Genomic DNA, 19,572 nt, shown 5'->3' with positions numbered 1-19,572 from the left:
CGCAACAGTAGAGGGGAAATCTAATGGTGACATCCCTTCCAGCAACAACTGTGTAAGAGGAGATTTTTGCTCATTTTGGAGAGCGTTTCTCTCATTTCCTGTTATGTCTCTGGAACAGGAAGTGAAGGGAAATCTCTCCAGTAGGGACACAGGCAGAAAAAAAAGGTGTTCTAAACATTCTCTAGTCCATCCAGAACATCTGTGCTTATTACATATTTTGTTCTTCCTTGCAGTGCTGCAAAATGGTTATACTTCCTCTTAGGCCGCGTACACACGGGCGGATTGTCTGCCCAACTTAGTCCGCTGAACCGTGTTTCAGCGGACAATCCGCTCGTGTGTGGGCTTCAACGGACTTTTTCAGCGGACAGTCCGACGGACTTTGTCTTTCGGAATTTCCGTAATTTTGTCCGCTGAAACTTGGTTTTGTCCGTCCAAACTTGGTTTCAGCGGACAGTCCGCTCGTGTGTAGGCAAGTTGGATGGACTAAGTATGGCGCATGCTCAGAAAGGGTTTACACGGCCGAAGGTTGCATTGCTGTGTATTGGACGTCGTTTTTCTAGTCCCGTCGTACGTGCTGTACACGTCATCGCGCACGTTTTCAGCGGACTGTCTGTTCATCGTGTGTGGTCGAGTCCGTTCATTCAAAAGTTGAACGGACTGTCTGTCGGATTGTCTGACGAACTTAGTTGGGCAGACAATCCGCCCGTGTGTACGCGGCCTTACTATGCAAGTCTGTGCCTTGGCCAACTTTTTACAGCCGTGGCCAAAAGTTTTGAGAATGACGCAAATATTCATTTTCACAAAGTCTGCTTCTTCAGTGTTTTTAGATCTCTTTGTAAGATGTTACTATGGTATACTGAAGTATAATTACAAGCATTTCATCAGTGTCAAAGGCTTTTATTGACAATTGCATTATGTTTATGCAAAGAGTCAATATTTGCAGTGGTGACCCTTCTTTTTCAAGACCTCTGCAATTCGCCCGCTTTTGTTGAGAGAGATGGAGTGATTCCAATGGGACCTCCTCCCTAGTGGCTTATCTACTAATACACATCAACAAATATACTAAAGTATAGAAAAAAAAAAAGTAAAGAAAAAAAATGTATGTAGGTCTGTAAACCTGCTGCTCTGTATTGCCGTAAGCCGGATCATCCACAAGGCAAACCTAGCCAGGAGACTAGCGCATGGTGGACATTTATGGTGCCCATCTACAACCTTCATGTTCCTGCAGTGAACTAAGGTATGGCATGATTGGTTCTGCCTGTCGCCTCACAAAGGACGATGTATTTGTAGGCAGTTGATGTCTTGTGACAGCATACCGATACTGACTGTAAATTGGATAACTTCTCTATGCCTTTTGCAGTCCTTATCAATGTCCATGAAAGGGATGGGAGAGGGCACAGATACTACCTTTCCAAGTGTCTCGTTCTGCCTTGATCCATCTCTGCTCATAGCACATTGTTCTGATCTGATCTTTCCATGTCTTACAGAAGAAGATTGCGCTGAACATGTTCCTAGACACCATCATGGCTGACCCCCCTCCCCAGTGCCTTGTCTGGTTACCTCTAATGCATAGGCTCGCCCATGTAGAAAATGGTAAGTGTTGTGATCTGGAAGGGTCGTTGAAAGCATCTCCTTTAGACAAGTTTCCCTCATGACACAACAGTGATATCACTGTCTGACTTCGTCTTCTCTGTATCCTTTCCCCTTGTTTCCTTTCCCTCTCTTTCCGTTCCTCTCTGTAAAGCTGTCCATACACGGCTCGAATTTCTACCAATTCAGCAGGGACTGGCCGAGGTTCAGTCCATGTATGGGCAGGCTGATTGTGCCTAAGTCGACCCATTGACTTGGGTACAACCAGCCTGTCAGATCTTTTTCACGTGCGTTTACTGCCAACGGCTATAGCTGCTAGCAATAATCATTGTCATCTCCCGGCTGGAAAGGCTCCCTGCGCCACCCTGCCGGCAGAACACAATAGTGCTGCAGAAGACATTCTCTCTTAAACACTGGCCATTTTGGGGGAATTTAGCAATTTCCTTTCCTTTCACCAGTGGTAGAAGGAAAGAAAATCGAATTATCTATGGTAGTAGTTTAATCTTTGTTCCTTCTCCCTTCATTTCCCCCTCATATTATATTGCTTCTCTCTCTTTACACTCCTCCATTCCTAACCCATGCTCTGATGGCCCCCACTTTTTGTATTTGCCTCTATCAAATTACACACACAGACACACACACACGCAATAATTTCTACCAACTTGTCTCACTGTCTTTGCCATGCCCCTCTCTCTTTTTTTTTTTCTTTCCTCTTCCTGCCTCTGTCTCTCCCTTCTTTCCTCTCCTTCTCTCTCACTCTTTCCATCGTGCCCCCTCCATCTCTTTCCATCGTGCCCCCTCCATCTCTTTCCATCGTGCCCCCTCCATCTCTTTCCATCGTGCCCCCGCCATCTCTTTCCATCGTGCCCCCGCCATCTCTTTCCATCGTGCCCCCGCCATCTCTTTCCATCGTGCCCCCGCCATCTCTTTCCATCGTGCCCCCGCCATCTCTTTCTATCGTGCCTCCGCCATCTCTTTCCATCGTGCCCCCTCCATCTCTTTCCAGCCCTCTCTTTACCTCTTTCCAGCCCTCTCTTTACCTCTCTCCAGCCCTCTCTTTACCCCTCTCCATCCCACTCTTTTTTTTTACCCCTCTCCATCCCACTCTTTTTTTTTTACCCCTCTCCATCCCACTCTTTTTTTTACCCCTCTCCATCCCACTCTTTTTTTTACCCCTCTCCATCCCACTCTTTTTTTTACCCCTCTCCATCCCACTCTTTTTTTTTTACCCCTCTCCATCCCACTCTTTTTTTTACCCCTCTCCATCCCACTCTTTTTTTTACCCCTCTCCATCCCACTCTTTTTTTTACCCCTCTCCATCCCACTCTTTTTTTTTACCCCTCTCCATCCCACTCTTTTTTTTTTACCCCTCTCCATCCCACTCTTTTTTTTTTACCCCTCTCCATCCCACTCTTTTTTTTTTACCCCTCTCCATCCCACTCTTTTTTTTTTACCCCTCTCCATCCCGCTCTTTTTTTTACCCCTCTCCATCCCACTCTTTTTTTTACCCCTCTCCATCCCACTCTTTTTTTTTTTTTTTTTTTACCCCTCTCCATCCCACTCTTTTTTTTTTTTTTTACCCCTCTCCATCCCACTCTTTTTTTTACCCCTCTCCATCCCACTCTTTTTTTTTTTTTTTACCCCTCTCCATCCCACTCTTTTTTTTTTTTTTTTTACCCCTCTCCATCCCACTCTCTTTTTTTACCCCTCTCCATCCCTCTCTAATATGCCCCCAGCTGTTTCCAGCAGATGAACTGTACAAGTCATTAGTAAGACCTCATCTGGAATATGCAGTTCAGTTTTGGGCACCAGTTCTCAAAAAAGATATTGAAACTGGAGAAAGTGCAGGGAAGGGCAACCAAACTGATAAAGGGCATGGAGAAGCTCAGCTATGAGGAAAGATTAAAGGAACTGAATGTATTCTCTCTTGAGAAGAGGAGATTAGGGGGGATATGAGCAACATTTACAAATACATAAGGGGTCCATATAGTGTACTTGGTGTTATTTACTTTAAGGTCATCACAGAGGAACACTCTTTATGTCTAGAGGAAATGAGATTTCATCTCCAAATACGGAAAGGTTTCTTCACAGTAAGAGCTGTGAAAATGTGTAACCAGGGGTGGTTCTGGCCATCTCAAGAGATTGCTTTAAAAAAAAGGCCTAGACTCTTTCCTAAATGTACATAATCTAACTGGATACTAACATTTTATGGGTAAAGTTGATCCAGGGAAAATCCAATTTGCGCCTCGGGGGGATCAGGAAGGATTTTTTTCCCCTGCTGGAGCTAATTGGACCATGCTTTGCTGTGGTTTTTTTGCCTACCTCTGTGGGTTATGGAAAAGAAAATCATTTGATTACCCCATCAATGCAGTCGGTGTTGATGGGGGAATCCCTCCCACAGCACTATTGTGTTCTGCTGGCAGGGAGCAGGTGGAGCCTTTCCTGCCAGAACACAAGGATCAGTGTTGCTGGCTATAGCCGGTGGCACTAATTGTTTGGGAAAAACCCAACAGGCTGAACGTACAAAATTCAATCGAGGTCCCCATTCAACCAAGGTGCCCATTCATGGATCAACATTTGCAAACCATGTATTTCCGGCTTAATTTGATCTCTCTCTCTCTCTCTCTCTCTCTCTCTCTCTCTCTCTCTCTCTCTCTCTCTCTCTCTCTCTCTCTCTCTCTCTCGTCCTGTCTCTCTCTCTCTCTCGTCCTGTCTCTCTCTCTCTCTCTCTCGTCCTGTCTCTCTCTCTCTCTCTCTCGTCCTGTCTCTCTCTCTCTCTCTCTCGTCCTGTCTCTCTCTCTCTCTCTCTCGTCCTGTCTCTCTCTCTCTCTCTCTCTCGTCCTGTCTCTCTCTCTCTCTCTCTCTCTCGTCCTGTCTCTCTCTCGTCCTGTCTCTCTTGCTCACTCTCCTTATGGCAGTAGGCCAGCTATGAGTGGGGTGGACTATAGGAAGCAAAAAGTCCTTCCCCCTAAAGCAGTGTTTCTCAACTCCAGTCCTCAAGGCACCCCAACAGGTCATGTTTTCAGGCTTCCCGTTGTTTTGCACAGGTGATTTGATCAGTTTCACTGCCTTAGCAATTACCATAGCCATACAATGCTTATATATAAATATAATTTTTTTTTTTTTTAAAACCAAGTAAGTGTGAGAATATCTTCAGCACACATTTATAGGGAATGTATCACTGGTGTGATCGGCTCCTGTCTCCCTTCCCTGTAGTCTTCCATCCTGTTGAATGCTCCTTTTGCCGATGTGAGAGTATGATGGGATTCCGCTACCGTTGCCAGCAGTGCCACAATTACCAGCTTTGCCAGAACTGTTTTTGGCGAGGACAGGCCAATGGTCCACATAGCAACCAGCATCAGATGAAGGAGCACTCGTCCTGGGTTAGTACCAAACTGTCTTCTTCTCCTATAAATATACATGTGGGGCAATTATCAAAATTGGAGCATGGCAATCAATCAGCTCCTTTCCTTTTTAAAGTTTAACCAAACAAGCCGAATATGTAAGCTGATTGGTTGCCGTGCACAGCTGCTCCAGATTCTGTTTGCTCCAATTTTGATAAATTGCCCCTGAGTTGTGGCGTTTTAGTGTTTACCTGAAGAAGGCTGCCTCTAGAGCTTGCGTTTTCTTATCCAGATGAAACTTGCTCCATGGAAGTTATGCGCACTACAGCGCTGTGATTCACACCTCTTGTATCCTAGTGGGTGTGTCAGTGATGATCAGTTGGTCTTGGGTATTGGGTATGGATGAGTATTGGCAGGGTATGGATGGGTATTGGCAGGGTATGGATGAGTGTTGGCAGGGTATGGATGAGTGTTGGCAGGGTATGGCAGAGTGTTGGCAGGGTATGGCAGAGTGTTGGCAGGGTATGGCAGAGTGTTGGCAGGGTATGTCAGAGTGTTGGCAGGGCATGGCAGAGTATTGGCAGGGTATTGGGTATTGCAGGGTATTGGCAGGATATTGGGTATTGCAGGGTATTGGCAGGATATTGGGTATTGCAGAGTATTGGCAGGGAATGCAGAGTATTGGCAGAGTATTGCAGAGTATTGGCAGGGAATTGAGGGGTTAAATTTCGGTGAGCAGCAATTTGGGCACTGCAGATGCAGCTCACAGCGCTGCTGACACCGATCTCTTCCCCCTCCGTTGTACCTATCGGTACAGAGAGGGGAGGGAGGAACCTGTGTCATAAGAGCAAGAGCGGAATTCTGGGAGGCCATTAATTAACGACCTCTCAGAGTTAAACAACCGCCCTGTAGCCGTTAATCGGCTATGGGCCAGTTGTTAAGTAGTTAAATAAAGCTAGAGAAAATAGAAAAAAGGAAGAAGAAAAAATTTAATCTACTAGGATTACATTGTGCACAGGCATCGGTATTTAACAAAAAATTACTTTTGAGTTTACATACACTTTAAAGCTGACGTTTAGTTTGAAAACATTTTATTTTCTCTACAGCTTTAGTTATATTACTTACCTGTAATAAGGTACAGTGTGTGCACAATTATTAGGCAAGTTATATTTTGGAGGATTAACTACAGTGCTCGGTCAAACCAAAATGTTAATAAACATCAAACCTGAATATTTAAGAAAGTAAAAGTGAGCTTTTGGCTTTCTTAGGAGAATATCTATGTGTGCCCAATTATTGGGCAACTATTAGTGTGCACAATTATTATTATGTAACTAAAGGAATAATGAAAATGTTCCCTTCTCATTTGTTTTCTTTTCATCTGTTAAAGTAAGAATAATTAACAAACAATTTCAAAATTTACAAATGAACATTTGACATTTCAAAAAAAAAAAAAAAAAGGTTGCAGGTTTTGAGTTACAGAGGAGTGTTAGGGCTAGAATTATTGCTCTCGCTCTACCGATCGCGGCGATACCTCACATGTGTGGTTTGAACACCATTTTAATATGCGGGGCGCTACTCACGTATGCGTTCACTTCTGCATGCGAGCTCGGCGGGACAGGGCGTGTTTTAAAAATAAATAAAAAAATTCTTATTTATTTTACCTTTTTATTTTTAATTTTTACACTTTTTTTTTTTTTTTTTTTATTGTGTAATTTTTATTCCTATTACAAGGAATGTAAACATCCCTTGTAATAGAAAAAGCATGACGGATCTCTTAAATATGAGCTATGGGGTCAAAAAGACCTCGCATCTCATATTTACACTAAAATGCAATAAAAAAAATAAAAAATTGTCATTTTAAAATATTTTTTTATTTTTTTTTTAAATGGCCCTTTTAAGAGCTATGGGCGGAAGTGAAGTTTTAACGTCATCTTCCCCTCTCTCCTCTCCATGCCAAGGAAGGAGGAACATCCGATCTCCTCCGCCGTTGCCAAAGGCTCCGGTAAGCAGCGCAGGGCACCGGAGTGTGGCGGGAAGGGGGTGCCCCTTCTCCTGCTGCCGATTAAAAGTGATCTTGCTGCGAATCCACCTCAGAGACCACTTTTATCTTGAAGCGGACCGCCGGCCGAACAAGAGGATACCGGGGTTATGGCAGCTAGGTGCTGCCATAACAACGATATTCCCCATCAAATTAAGGACATATATCGGCAAGCGGCGGTCCGCAAGTGGTTAAAGCGGAACTAACTTTATTTTGGATTTTAGTTCCACTTTAAATTGTGCTAAATTGTAGCAAAGAGAAAATAGGTTTGCTGCCTAGACAAACAGGATTGTGCTGTGTGGCAGAGCTGTGTAAATCTCAGGATCAGATGGACAGAAATACAGAATTCTTAGGCCGGTAAAACCATTTCCATATCCTTATATTTGTTGAGTCGACTTTTCACTGAGTGCTACTCATCTGTTCTCCAGAAGATGGCATCATTGAATACCGAAAACCGCATCTTGTATGAAAGCTGAATTCTGCCATTAGATCCATCTTATATGCTGCTGCTTCTTCTTCCCCTGCCTCTAGCATAGTCCAGCATTTCCAAAAACAGTGCTATTTCAAGGGTCTGCATGTCTTTGTGAATGATTTGTATTACCTGGAATAAACAGTGGCTCACACCAGCAAAGAGCCATTAATAAAATGATCCTATCACAGGGAATGAGTAATAAAACTGATACCAGACATATAAAGTAGGCTCCATGGTAAGGCAGACCATTTATTTCATTTTTTACACACATTTTAAAACTTGCATTTCTGGCTATAAAATGTACTTAAAGTGGAAGAAAAGCCTAACTACAGATATTCATAAAATGTATTTTACATGTATTTTCTTTTTTTTTGTACAAAAAGATGAGGTTTTATTGCATACACAGTTACCAAATGTGTCCTGCCTCAAAACTGCAGTACAATCCATAGGTGAAGCTTTATGCTTGATGTACACTGGCTGCTCCTAAACTCCATGTTTAGGAGCTTCTGGCATTTTTTTGCCAAAGCCCCTAAACACAACTATATAAAAGGCTATGTGTCCACGTAGGCTTTTAGCAGAGTTTAGGAGCAAGCCGCGTTTTAGGGGAGGAGTTTTTTGGCCAAAGACAGCTGACCGCGGCAAAAACTTGTGTGGTACTGTACATGCGTTTTTGCAGTGTTTAGCGTTTTTCCATGGCTGGTGTCCAGGGGAGGTTAGTGTACATGAAGCCTTAAATGACTTTACAGGTCATCAGTTCAGATTTAACTGCAAATATTGGATTCAACGTGAATGTTTTAGTTGACATGAGTGAGCGGGGTGATCCAGGGGCTAACAAGTCCCTATATGACATCGCTGTCTGGCGACAGGTTCTCCTTATGATGACATGAGGGGTCTGTTAGACCCCCTATGTCTCCCTTGCCCTCTGCTCCACATGTGCACCTGTTTTTCTAGCTGAAATTCAGCAGCTCTGAACCAGAAATGCTCAGATCTGAGCATTTCCTGTTCACACTGCTGCAGTGTAGATCGGGGGGAACATGCGTTCCCTCCTGCTCATCATGCAGAAGTCACAGTGACTGGTTTAAATGGCATGGCTGTTGAAGGCCAGGTTCTGAGGGACAGGGATATCTGAGTCTATGATTTCTATGATGCTAAAAGATAGAAAGTCTACTTCCTGCAAGGTCTATGGGCATAGAAGGCATACCTCACTGCAAGGTCTTTTGGGCATAGAAGGCATACCTCACTGCAAGGTCTTTTGGGCATAGAAGGCATACCTCACTGCAAGGTCTTTTGGGCATAGAAAGCATACCTCACTTGGTGCAAATCTTGGGGCTTTCACCCCAGGAGTCCTTCCATAGAACCAACCTTTTCCTTGTAGCTGTGTCAGGACCATCATTTGGCTCTCGGCTCTATCAAAGGTCAGGTTTTTGACTCGCTCTTTTCTGTTTCAGAGACTGTTGGCCTCACTTTTTTTGTTAATATCTGTGTGCGAGTGGTTCCCTGAGAACCTTACTCTGTCCTTTCTCCTGTGGCTTTGTAGGATCAACATCTTTGTTTCTGTGCTTCAGACACCACAGTTTAAAACCATTAGGCCTCTTTCACACGGGGCGGATCATCACGGATCCGTCCCGTGTGACATCCGCTTGCTCGTCGGGGATCGCTCCATTGATCCCCGCTGAACAGGAAGATGACAGGTCCGTCTCTGCACACTGCGCGGGGACGGACCTGTCAGAGCGCCGCTCTCCTCTATGGGAGATCGGATGACGATGGACCGCAGAGTCCGTCGTCGCCCAATCCGCAGGCGGATGGAAAAATTTTTCCTCCGTCACATTTTTTTTCGGATCGGAGCGGGTCAGATGTCAGTAGACATGTCACCGCTGACATCCGACGCTCCATAGAGGTCTCTGGAGCATCCGTGTGAAAAGGCCTAAGAGATATAAATTCACCGGCCACTTTATTATAATAATACAAATTGCTAATCGGCCAATCAGATGGCAGCAACTCCATGCATTTAGGCATCTAGATGCGGTGAAGACAACTTGCTGAAGTTCAAACCGAGCATCAGAATGAGGAAGAAAGGTGATTTAAGTGACTTTGAACATGGCATGGGTGGTGCCAGACAGGCCGCTCTGAATGTTTAAAAAAACTGCTGATCTACTGGGATTTTCATGCACAACCATCTCTTGGGTTTATAGAGAATGGTCTGAAAAAGAAAAAATATCCAGTGAGGCAGTTGTGTGGAGGAAAATGCCTTGTTGATGTCGGAGCAGAATGGGCAGACTAGTTTGAGATGATAGGCAACAGTAACTCAAATAACTAGTCGTTACAGCTAAGAATACCATCTCTGAACACCACAACACATCAAATCTTGAAGCAGATGGGTTACAGCAGCAGATGGCCACACCAGGTGCCACTTCGGTCAGCTAAGAACAGGAAACTGAGGCTACAATTTGCACAGGCTCACCAAAATTGGACAACAGAAGAAACGAAAAACGTTGCCTGGTCTGATGAGTCTCGCTTTCAGCTTTGACTTTCAGATAGTAGGGTCAGAATTCATCCCGCCTTGTATCAATGGTTCAGGCTGGTGGTGGTGTAATGGTGTGGGGGTTATTCTTGGCACACTTTGGGCCCCTTAGTAGCAGTTGAGTATCTTTTACATGCCACTGCTTATCTGAGCATTGTTGCTTACCATGTCCATTCTTTTATGACTACAGTGTACCCATCTTCTGAAGGCCCTTTCCAGCAGGATAATGCACTATGTTACAAAGCTCAATTCATCTTAAACTAGTTTCTTGAACATGACAATGAGTTTACTGTACTCCAATGACCTTCACAGTCACCAGGTCTCAATCCAATAAAGGACCTTTGGGATGTGGTGGAATGGGAGATTTGGAACATGGATGTGCAGCCCACAAATCTGCAGCAACTTTGCGATGCTATCATGTCAATATGGACCAAAATAATGCTTCCAACACATTTTTTGAATCTATGCCACAAAGAATTAAGGCAGTTCTAAAGGCAAAACCTGGTACTAGCAAGATGTACCTAATAAAGTGGCCAGTCAGTGTGTGTTCTTACTGACAATAGCCAATACCTCCGTAAGGTGAGTTTCTGAACTGGCAGTCCTATCCTGCAAGGAACCCTCATTGGTTTTGCCTAAGGAGAAGGTGGTATTGAGGCCCAGGGCTTGCTTCCTACGTAAGGAAGTCTCTGCCTTTCAACCAGGACATTGTTCTTCAGTTACAAACAAACCCAAGGATAAACCGAGGAAAAAACCAAGCTTTACTTACCACCAGCCCACAGACAACCAATTAACCTGTCTAACAATATGCGTTAAAAACAGGGGTTTAGTCTGCGCACATTTGCAAATGCATGCGTAAGCCACAGAGCCCCGCCAAGGCACCCCAGTATCTGTGGTACCGAACACTAACTTATGAGTGTCCCCACAGTGGAGGCACATGCATTCTGATGGATAGGTGAGAGCAGGTGGACTGGCTCCAATTTACCAAAAGGACATTTCTCTCCATTGTCTGGATGTAGTTTGGACTGTCTGAGTCCATCAACCATCGCTTTTTTCAGGAAGAGTGAATCCGTTTCTCATCTCAGGTGGACCATGAAAGGATGCACCAGCTTAGTTCCCACCAGCTCTAGGTGGCTTAGGCAGGCCATCACCCAATCTTATTTGGTCTCAGGAATTGGGTCCCACCTTTTCTGTAAGGTATACCTTACTTAGATCTGTGAGTGCTTCTTTGGCTTGTTGGTATCAAGCAAATGCTTCCCAGATCTGCAAGGCTGCTACCTGAACATGCTCTAAATTCGACCAGGTGGTTGTTTTGGTCGCATGTGATGCCAGCTTCAGGTGTTGGGTTCTCTGGGCAGCTGTTTGAGCTGCAGTGTCAGGAGGTTTCTTGTGTCCCTCAATGGACTTCAAGACAAAGATTTTAAGATGAGTACAAAAACCCTGTCTTTTAAAAATGTCTTTAACATGTTAAAGTGACCCTGTCATGGACTCATATGGGCAGACTAGTTTGAGATGATAGAAAGGCAACAGTAACTCAAATAACTACTCGTTACAGCCAAGAACACCATCTCTGAACACCACAAAAAAGTGCAAAAACCCCTATCTTTTAAAAAACCACCAAACCACATAACCAAGGCCACACTTTTTGAATGCTTTCCTCTCCTGTGACCCTTCCCACTAAACTGGTGCCCTGAAGTCAGAAAAACAAAAATTTCTGTGGGCGCCTGTCTCCTGTGTCCCTTGCAGTTCTCATTGGTTCTTCTTGCTGACCTCACCTAACTGTAGGAGAAGACATGATATAAGCAGGAAGACTAGTGAGAGCTACAAGGGACACATGAGATGGATACCCCCAAGTCGTTGATTCCTCCAGCAAACCCCTTCCATTGCTAGTAATGAAAGCAGCTTTCATGTGTAATGTTATGTAAATGTATTTACTATGGAATTCTACTTCTGTTTTCCTTTTGGCTAAGATCAAGTGTAGTATCGGTTCTTATCAGTTACCAGGAGGTGGCGCTTGCTTCCGTCCCTGTTCTACGGCGAGGTGGAGCAGGGGTGGCGGTTGCTATGCAAAACCTGCTGATGTGAAGGTAACCCGGAGCGGTTCGTAGCCGGGAGGCCTTCTGATGAGGATGGAGAACCACTGGTTGGCGCCAGGGGAGGGACACTGGCCTTCTGGCCTGGATTGGGGTAGCTTTAGCTCCGGTCAGTTTTTCGGAAGGGAACGTTGGTTCCCCTTTCTCCCACCGGCCAGTACTTCCCGAATGTAATTAGGTAGGAGTGATGGGAGCGAGGGTGAGGCCTGATGGCAAAGGGCTCTCACTAAGCTCCTGGATCTCCACGCCTTTCTGGCTGGGGTGGGGGCTGCTGTGGTCTGGGCTGGGGGGTCGGGGATGCTTTTGTTGAAAGGCCTATGGTGATGTGCCCCTGAAGTGGCAGTTCAGGGGTGCCTTACTTTCACTGCGATTTAATCACTTTGATGTTTGGCACCTTGGTCACGTCACTATAACACATCTTTTCACACCTGCCTCTAGGGCTGGGCCTTTTGGCTAGGACCAGAGGAATTTTTGATTCCTGGCCGGAGGGCCTGGTCATTGTTTTACACAATGGCCACTTTTTCACTCTCCTCTTCATTATCCCTTCCCCACTTTATTTATTTTATTTCTGTGTGTGTTTTGTCACGTTTTGTGTTGTCACCTGCATGTTTGATGAGTAGGGTGTCGGTCCTCGGGCCAACCCTGAAAGTCTTGTGGGAGGGTGGACATAGGCCTTCTGGCTTGGTTCGCCCTCTCTTTGGGGGGTCTTCCTTCGGGGGAGCCCCTACCCAAGTACCTGGGTGGGTCTGTTTCGGCAGACCTTCCGGAGAAAGGCGGTCGTCTGGTTTCGGCCAGATGGGCCATGTATGGTACCTCTGTCCCCGTCTGGACCCTAACGCCCCGGGGGATCAGGGTAAGGTCCTTCCTTGTGGAGGACAGTAGACGTTTTTGTGTTCACTCTTGATGTGTGTGCACTTTTTTTGGCACCGGGTGGAAGTTTTTGGGTGTGTTTTGCATGCCATAGGCTTTTTCAATAATAAAAAAAAAAAATTCTACTTCTGTTTTCATGGCACAATACATTTAATGGCATTTCCCATGTTTTAAGTCATTCCAGTTTTCAACATATCGTGTTATTTTGCACTTCATCTTCACTCTCAATGGCAGACCAGTCAGGTGCAACCCAGCTTCTACAGAGACAAAATCAACTTTTGCAGCCAAATAAGGCGAGGTATACGGCCCTTTAACTATATAACTTGGAGCTGTAATTGCAGTGAAAGGCGGTTCTACAAAGTATGGCCTCCGGGAGGCTGAATACAAATGCACACCACACTTGGCACATATTTTTTTTGTAAAAAAATTTTGAAAACCATTTCTTATTTTCCTTCCAATTCACAATTATGTGCCACTTTGTGTTGGTCTATCACATAAAATCCCAATAAAATACATTTGCGTTTTTGGTTGTAACATCACAAAATGTTGAAAATTTCAAGGGGTATGAATACTTTTTTTAGGGCACTGTAACTTTATATCAAGCCGCAAGGTGAGTGGCTACAGCTAAACACTGCACAGACTTTAAGATTTAGAGGTGTCATTTCTGAGCCGGCATCTAAAGTTCGAGAAGTTGATGGTGACCCTGGATGATCTTTGAATAAAGATGGCTCCAACTTTCTGGAGAGAAAAGCCAATAAAAGTATTGTTAAGGGGAGTAAATAGTTGTAAGTGATACATACATTCTAGGTCCCTTTTATAAAACTACCTCTGAATTTCACATGTCACCGAGATTATGGTCATGAGTCGTGTTGCTGATTTTGGTCCATATTTCTATCTGAGAACACAGTGTTCTTTTGCCGCAGAAGGCGATGATACATCTATTATTTGTAAGCCCCACGTGTCTGCACTTTCATGCATTCATCAGAGAAGCCCTTTGATATTTTGTAGAACAGAGAGCGTTTAGATTATTATTGAAAGCGAGATTCCTGCAGATTGAAGGACACAGTCTATTGTCTGAGGTTCTAAAGACAATGTTCCCCCCTCCAACCTCCCATTGAGGATGTTACATACCCTCAGTATCGCTTGTATAGACAGGGAGGGAGATCGCTCCTTGCTGATCCGCTGGGTGGAGGCCATTGTGTGCTGACTCATCCTCTGCAGTAGGCCTCCCATTATAGGGCTTAGTGAAGGGTGCTTTTCTTGTTTGTGGGCCATTGCTCGTGTAACGTGCTCCTTGGGAACTTCAAGGTTTTTATTATAGCACAGAGAGCTTAGTTTACAATACTGTAATGATTGGTGTTTGCTGTAACAAGCATTCTTTTCATACAAAGCTGAAAATAACAATTGCTACAGCATAGTTTAGTGAAATAAGAACTACTAATATTATACAAATCCCAAATAACTGATCTCTTTGAAAATGTATACTTTTACTACCATGCAATAAACGGGAGTCGAAGTATATAATCCAACACCTAAACTTATATATTTTTATATAATATATTGCCGTCCTTCGATGTGGTGGCTACATTAGTGTAGCACTAACCCCCCAAAGAAGCTGCTGGTTTTATTGGGCTTACCGTTAGCTTCTTGATCTCGTGTGCGTCTAGGGGTTTCCTGAGGTATATGGCCCAAAGAATAGTAGAAACTTGCACTGGATCCTCTTTTTCGGGATATTTATTTGAAAAAAAAAACAAGTAACAGCTTCTCAATGAAGGGTAAAGGGTTAGGAATGGAGTTCAGGTAGTTTTTGGAACTGCAAAAAATAGTAGGAAGTCTCTCACAACAGAAATCCAGAGAATTATTGTTTCACAACTGGATTGTCACAGCCACCGGATAGACCTCCTCTCACCGGGCCTAGAAGCCGATGGAGTGTTTAAGTAAAGCAAAAGTCTCTGCCACAGACTTGAATGTAACTGAGGGACGTAAGTACATTTAGAGAGCTATCATACGGTACCAGTATCTTGCAGCTGGTCCGGGGATACCGTATGAGTGTGGATCCACTTGGTGTCCTTCAACTGAGCCTCCAGACTTCTTCTGAGAAGCCAGCCTTATGCATGGCCTTCTCCCGAAGAGTCCGCCTCTGGGTGCTTCTCCAGTTGCTGGGCCTCTCCACAGATGAGACGGCATCGGACCACCTTTGAATTCTCCTCTCAGTCACTTTGCCTCGGGCTATCCAGCCCTGAGACTCGGAATTGGATGGATCCGCACCCCAGGCCATGGGGGCCCGGGAAGAGGAACAGGACCAAACAGACAGAAAGATCTTCTGGACCGGAAATCAGAAGCGCATGATCTCAGTACCTTAAATACCCTTTCCCAGAATGCACAGCGGGATCACACACCCACGGGGCTGGTTCCGAGAAAGAATGGCACTCAATACGCCTAGCTAAACTGCTTTCTCACACTTGCCAGCGGTGACAGCGGCACCTGTGGCCAAGGAGAACCCAGCGCAATCCAGCTAGACTGGTACTTAAACCAGTCAGGAGCCGGAGCTACATTCGTTTTTCCTTTTTCAGGCTAAGAACATCACAAGGGAGATGGGGCTCACTATGCTCTCCCACACTGCACAAAGTGGGGATTCCTGTCATTGATATCAGGAAGAGGAAGGGCTCTGGGACACCACACAGTTTTAGTGATGGCTGCACTGTGCCCTGTCCTAATCTGCTACATGGCATTGTTATTTCCCGTGGAGCAGAGGGGACAACCAGTATTCCTTGCTATGGTGCTGGCAGCCGGCCACCACACTATGGGAACAGATGCTGTCTTCCAGGGCGGGCGTGATGGATGAAAGGTCTGCTTGCTTCCACAGTACCACCTTCTGCCATGTTGCTGCAGCCATGGTGAAGATTTAAAGGGGAGGGGGTGGTACAAACTATGTGAAGGGGAGGGCGCTAGTGTGATTGAGGAGAGGCTTTTGTGTGATGGGGAGGCCTCTGATATGGGGGGGGGGGGCTCTGATGTTAGAGGTAACTCTGATTTATATATACAGTAGCTCACAAAAGTGAGTACACCCTTAACATTTTTGTAAATATTTTATTATATCTTTTCATGTGAAAACACTGAAGAAATGATACTTTGCTACAATGTAAAGTAGTGATTGCACGGCTTGTATAATGGTGTAAATTTGCTGTCCCCTCAAAATAACTCAACACACAGCCATTAATGTCTAAACCGCTGGCAACAAAAGTGAGTACACCCCTAAGTGAAACTGTCCAAATTGGGCCCAGTGTCACTATTTTGTGTGGCCATCACTATTTTCCAGCACTGCCTTAACCCTCTTGGGCATGGAGTTCACCAGAGCTTCACAGTTTGCCACCGGAGTCCTCTTTTACTCCTCCATGATTACATCATGGAGCTGCTGGATGTTGGAGACCTTGCGCTCCTCCACCTTCCGTTTGAGGATGCCCCACAGATGCTCAATAGGGTTTAGGTCTGGAGACATGCTTGGCCAGTCCATCTTCTTTACCCTCAGCTTCTTTAGCAAGCAGTGGTCGTCTTGGAGGTGTGTTTGGGATCGTTATCATGTTGGAATACTGCCCTGCGGCCCAGTCTCCGAAGGGAGGGGATCATGCTCTGCTTCAGTATGTCACAGTACATGTTGGCATTCATGGTTCCTTCAATGAACTGTAGCTCCCAAGTGCCAGCAGCACTCATGCAGCTCCAGACCGTGACACTCCCACCACCATGCTTGACTATAGGCAAGGCACACTTGTCTTTGTACTCCTCACCTGGTTGCCGCCCCACATGCTTGACACCATCTGAACCAAATAAGTTTATCTTGGTCTCATCAAACCACAGAACATGGTTCTAGTAATCCATGTCCTTAGTCTGCTTGTCTTCAGCAAACTGAGGGCTTTCTTGTGCATCATCATTAGAAGAGGCTTTCTTCTGGGACAACAGCCATGCAGGCCAATTTGATGCAGTGTGTGGCGTATGATCTGAGCACTGACAGGCTGATCCCCACTTCTTCAACCTCTGCAGCAATGCTGGCAGCACTCATATGTCTATTTCCCAAAGACAACCTCTGGATATGACGCTGAGCACGTGCACTCAACTTCTTTGGTCGACAACGGCGAGGCCTGTTGTGAGTGGAACCTGTCCTGTTAAACTGCTGTTTGGTCTTGGCCACTGTGCTGCAGCTCAGTTTCAGGGTCATGACAATCTTCTTATAGCCTAGGCCATCTTTATGTAGAGCAACAATTCTTTTTTTCAGATCCTCAGAGAGTTCTTTGCCATAAGGTGCCATGTTGAACTTGAGACCTTGTAACACTAAGGAGTCACATGACACCGAGAAGGGAAAATGGCTAATTGGGCCGAATTTGGACATTTTCACTTAGGGGTGTACTCACTTTTGTTGCCAGCGGTTTAGACATTAATGGCTGTGTGTTGAGTTATTTTGAGGGGAGAGAAAATTTACACTGTTATACAAGCTGTACACTGTAAATGCGTTTAAAGCGTAACTTCACTCTCTCAATCAACAGTGAGTGGTTTTAGTCCTTGTGCTGCTAGCATTAGTAAATAGGAAACTATATCATGTTTGTTTGTTTTTAACTTTTTTTTACATTTCTTTAGTTACTTCCTGGTTTCTTGCCTAGGCAAATTATGTCCTACATCACAGGAGTCTTAAAGTGTTTATAAAGTTTTGTTTATTGTTTTTAACAAAAAAAAAAAAAACATGTTCTACTTGCCTGCTCTGTGTAGTGGTTTTGCACAGAGCAACCCATATCCGCCTCTTCTTGGGTTCCTCTTCGGTGCTCCTGGCCCCTCCCTCCTGCCCCCACAGCAAGCAGCTTCCTACAAGGGCACCCTAGCTGAGCCGCAGCTCCCTGTGTCCATTCAGACATGGAGTCGCAGCCCAGCCCTGCCCCCAGTCTCTCCTCATTGGCTCACCGAACTTGATTAACAGCAGTGGGAGCCAATGGCACCACGCTGCCCTCTCAGCCAAAGAGGAGGGAGAGTCTTGGGCAGCTGAGGCACTCCTGCAACATCGCTGGATAGAGATGGGATCAGGTAAGTATGAGGGGGGCTACTGCAAACAGAAGGTTATTTTTATCTTAACCACTTTCAGACCGGACCATTTTGCTGGTAAATGACCAGAGGTCTTTTTACACTTTGGCACTGCGCTGCTTTAACTGGTAATTGCGCGGTCATGCAATGTTGTACCCAAACAAAATTTGCGTCCTTTTCTTCCCACAAATAGAGCTTTCTTTTGATGGTATTTGATTGCCTCTGCGATTTTTATTTTTTGCGATATAAACGTAAAAAGACCGCAAATTTTGAAAAAAAATGATATTTTCTACTTTTTGTTATTAGAAAAATCCAATAAACTCAATTTTAGTCATACATTTAGGCCAAAATGTATTCAGCCACATGTCTTTGGTAAAAAAAAAGTCAATAATTGTATATTTATTGGTTTGCGCAAAAGTTGTCACATCTACAAACTAAGGTAAATTTTCTGGAATTTACGCAGCTTTTAGTTTACGACTGCCTATCTCATTTCTTGAGGTGCTAAAATGGCAGGGCAGTACAAAACCCCCCCAAATGACCCCATTTTGGAAAGTAGACCCCCTAAGGAAATTGATAAGAGGCATGTTGAGCCCATTGAATATTTTATTTTTTTGCCTCAAGCGATTGAATAATGACAAAAAAAAAAATATTTTTTTTTTTTTACACAAAGTTGTCACTAAATGATATATTGCTCACACATGCTATGGGCGTATGTGAAATGACACCCCAAAATAAATTCTGCTGCTTCTCCTGAGTACGGGGATACCACATATGTGGGACTTTTTGGGAGCCTAGCCGCGTACGGGGCCCCGAAAACCAAGCACCGCCTTCAGGCTTTCTAAGGGCGTAAATTTTTGAGTTCACTTCTCACTACCTATTACAGTTTTGAAGGCCATAAAATGCCAAGATGGCACAAAATCCCCACAAATGACCCCATTTTAGAAAGTAGACACCCCAAGCTATTTGCTGAGAGGCATGTTGAGTTCATGGAATATTTTATATTTTGCCACAAGTTGCGGGAAAATTACAAACTTTTTTTTTTTTTTTTTTTTTTCACAAAGTTGTCACTAAATGATATATTGCTCATGCATGCCATGGGCATATGTGAAATGACACCCCAAAATAAATTCTGCTGCTTCTCCTGAGTACGGGGATACCACATATGTGGGACTTTTTGGGAGCCTAGCCGCGTACGGGGCCCCGAAAACCAAGCACCGCCTTCAGGCTTTCTAAGGGCGTTACAGTTTTGAAGGCCATAAAATGCCAAGATGGCACAAACCCCCCCCAAATGACCCCATTTTGGAAAGTAGACACCCCTAAATTTAGGGGTACACTAGTGAGACTAGGTAATAAATGGCGGGTGCCCTGAAACTATAAAAAAATAACTAACCAACCAGCGTCACCTGTAACAGTTATATGGTGATCACTGGTGAAAGGGTTAACTAGGGGGCAATCAGGGGGCTTTATGCGGTAGTATATGGGGGTCCCTGGCGCTATAAAAAGCTGCGGCGAACCTAAATACCTACCTGCCTAACTAGCGTCACCTGTGACACTAATACAGCGATCAGAAAAACGATCGCTTA

At 44.7% G+C, this 19,572-nt stretch overlaps 1 protein-coding gene across 5 annotated transcripts in view; it reads left to right on the top strand.

Annotated features, from left to right (window-relative positions):
- Window positions 1-19,572, top strand: part of DTNB (dystrobrevin beta) — a 239,843-nt gene that overhangs the window by 77,779 nt on the left and 142,492 nt on the right. For all 5 annotated transcript variants that reach the window (XM_077489116.1, XM_077489117.1, XM_077489113.1 and 2 more), the window contains exons 7-8: window positions 1,488-1,593; window positions 4,807-4,973. In XM_077489116.1, coding sequence (XP_077345242.1) covers window positions 1,488-1,593; window positions 4,807-4,973 — 273 coding nt within the window. The remainder of the gene's footprint in view (window positions 1-1,487; window positions 1,594-4,806; window positions 4,974-19,572) is intronic.

The sequence above is a fragment of the Lithobates pipiens genome, unplaced genomic scaffold (genome assembly GCF_037356315.1).
Source record: "Lithobates pipiens isolate NorthernLeopardFrog02 unplaced genomic scaffold, aLitPip1_a1.2 Scaffold_18, whole genome shotgun sequence".
In the NCBI taxonomy this organism is placed as follows: Eukaryota; Metazoa; Chordata; class Amphibia; order Anura; family Ranidae; genus Lithobates; species Lithobates pipiens.
This window is presented reverse-complemented; position numbering and strand designations above follow the sequence as displayed.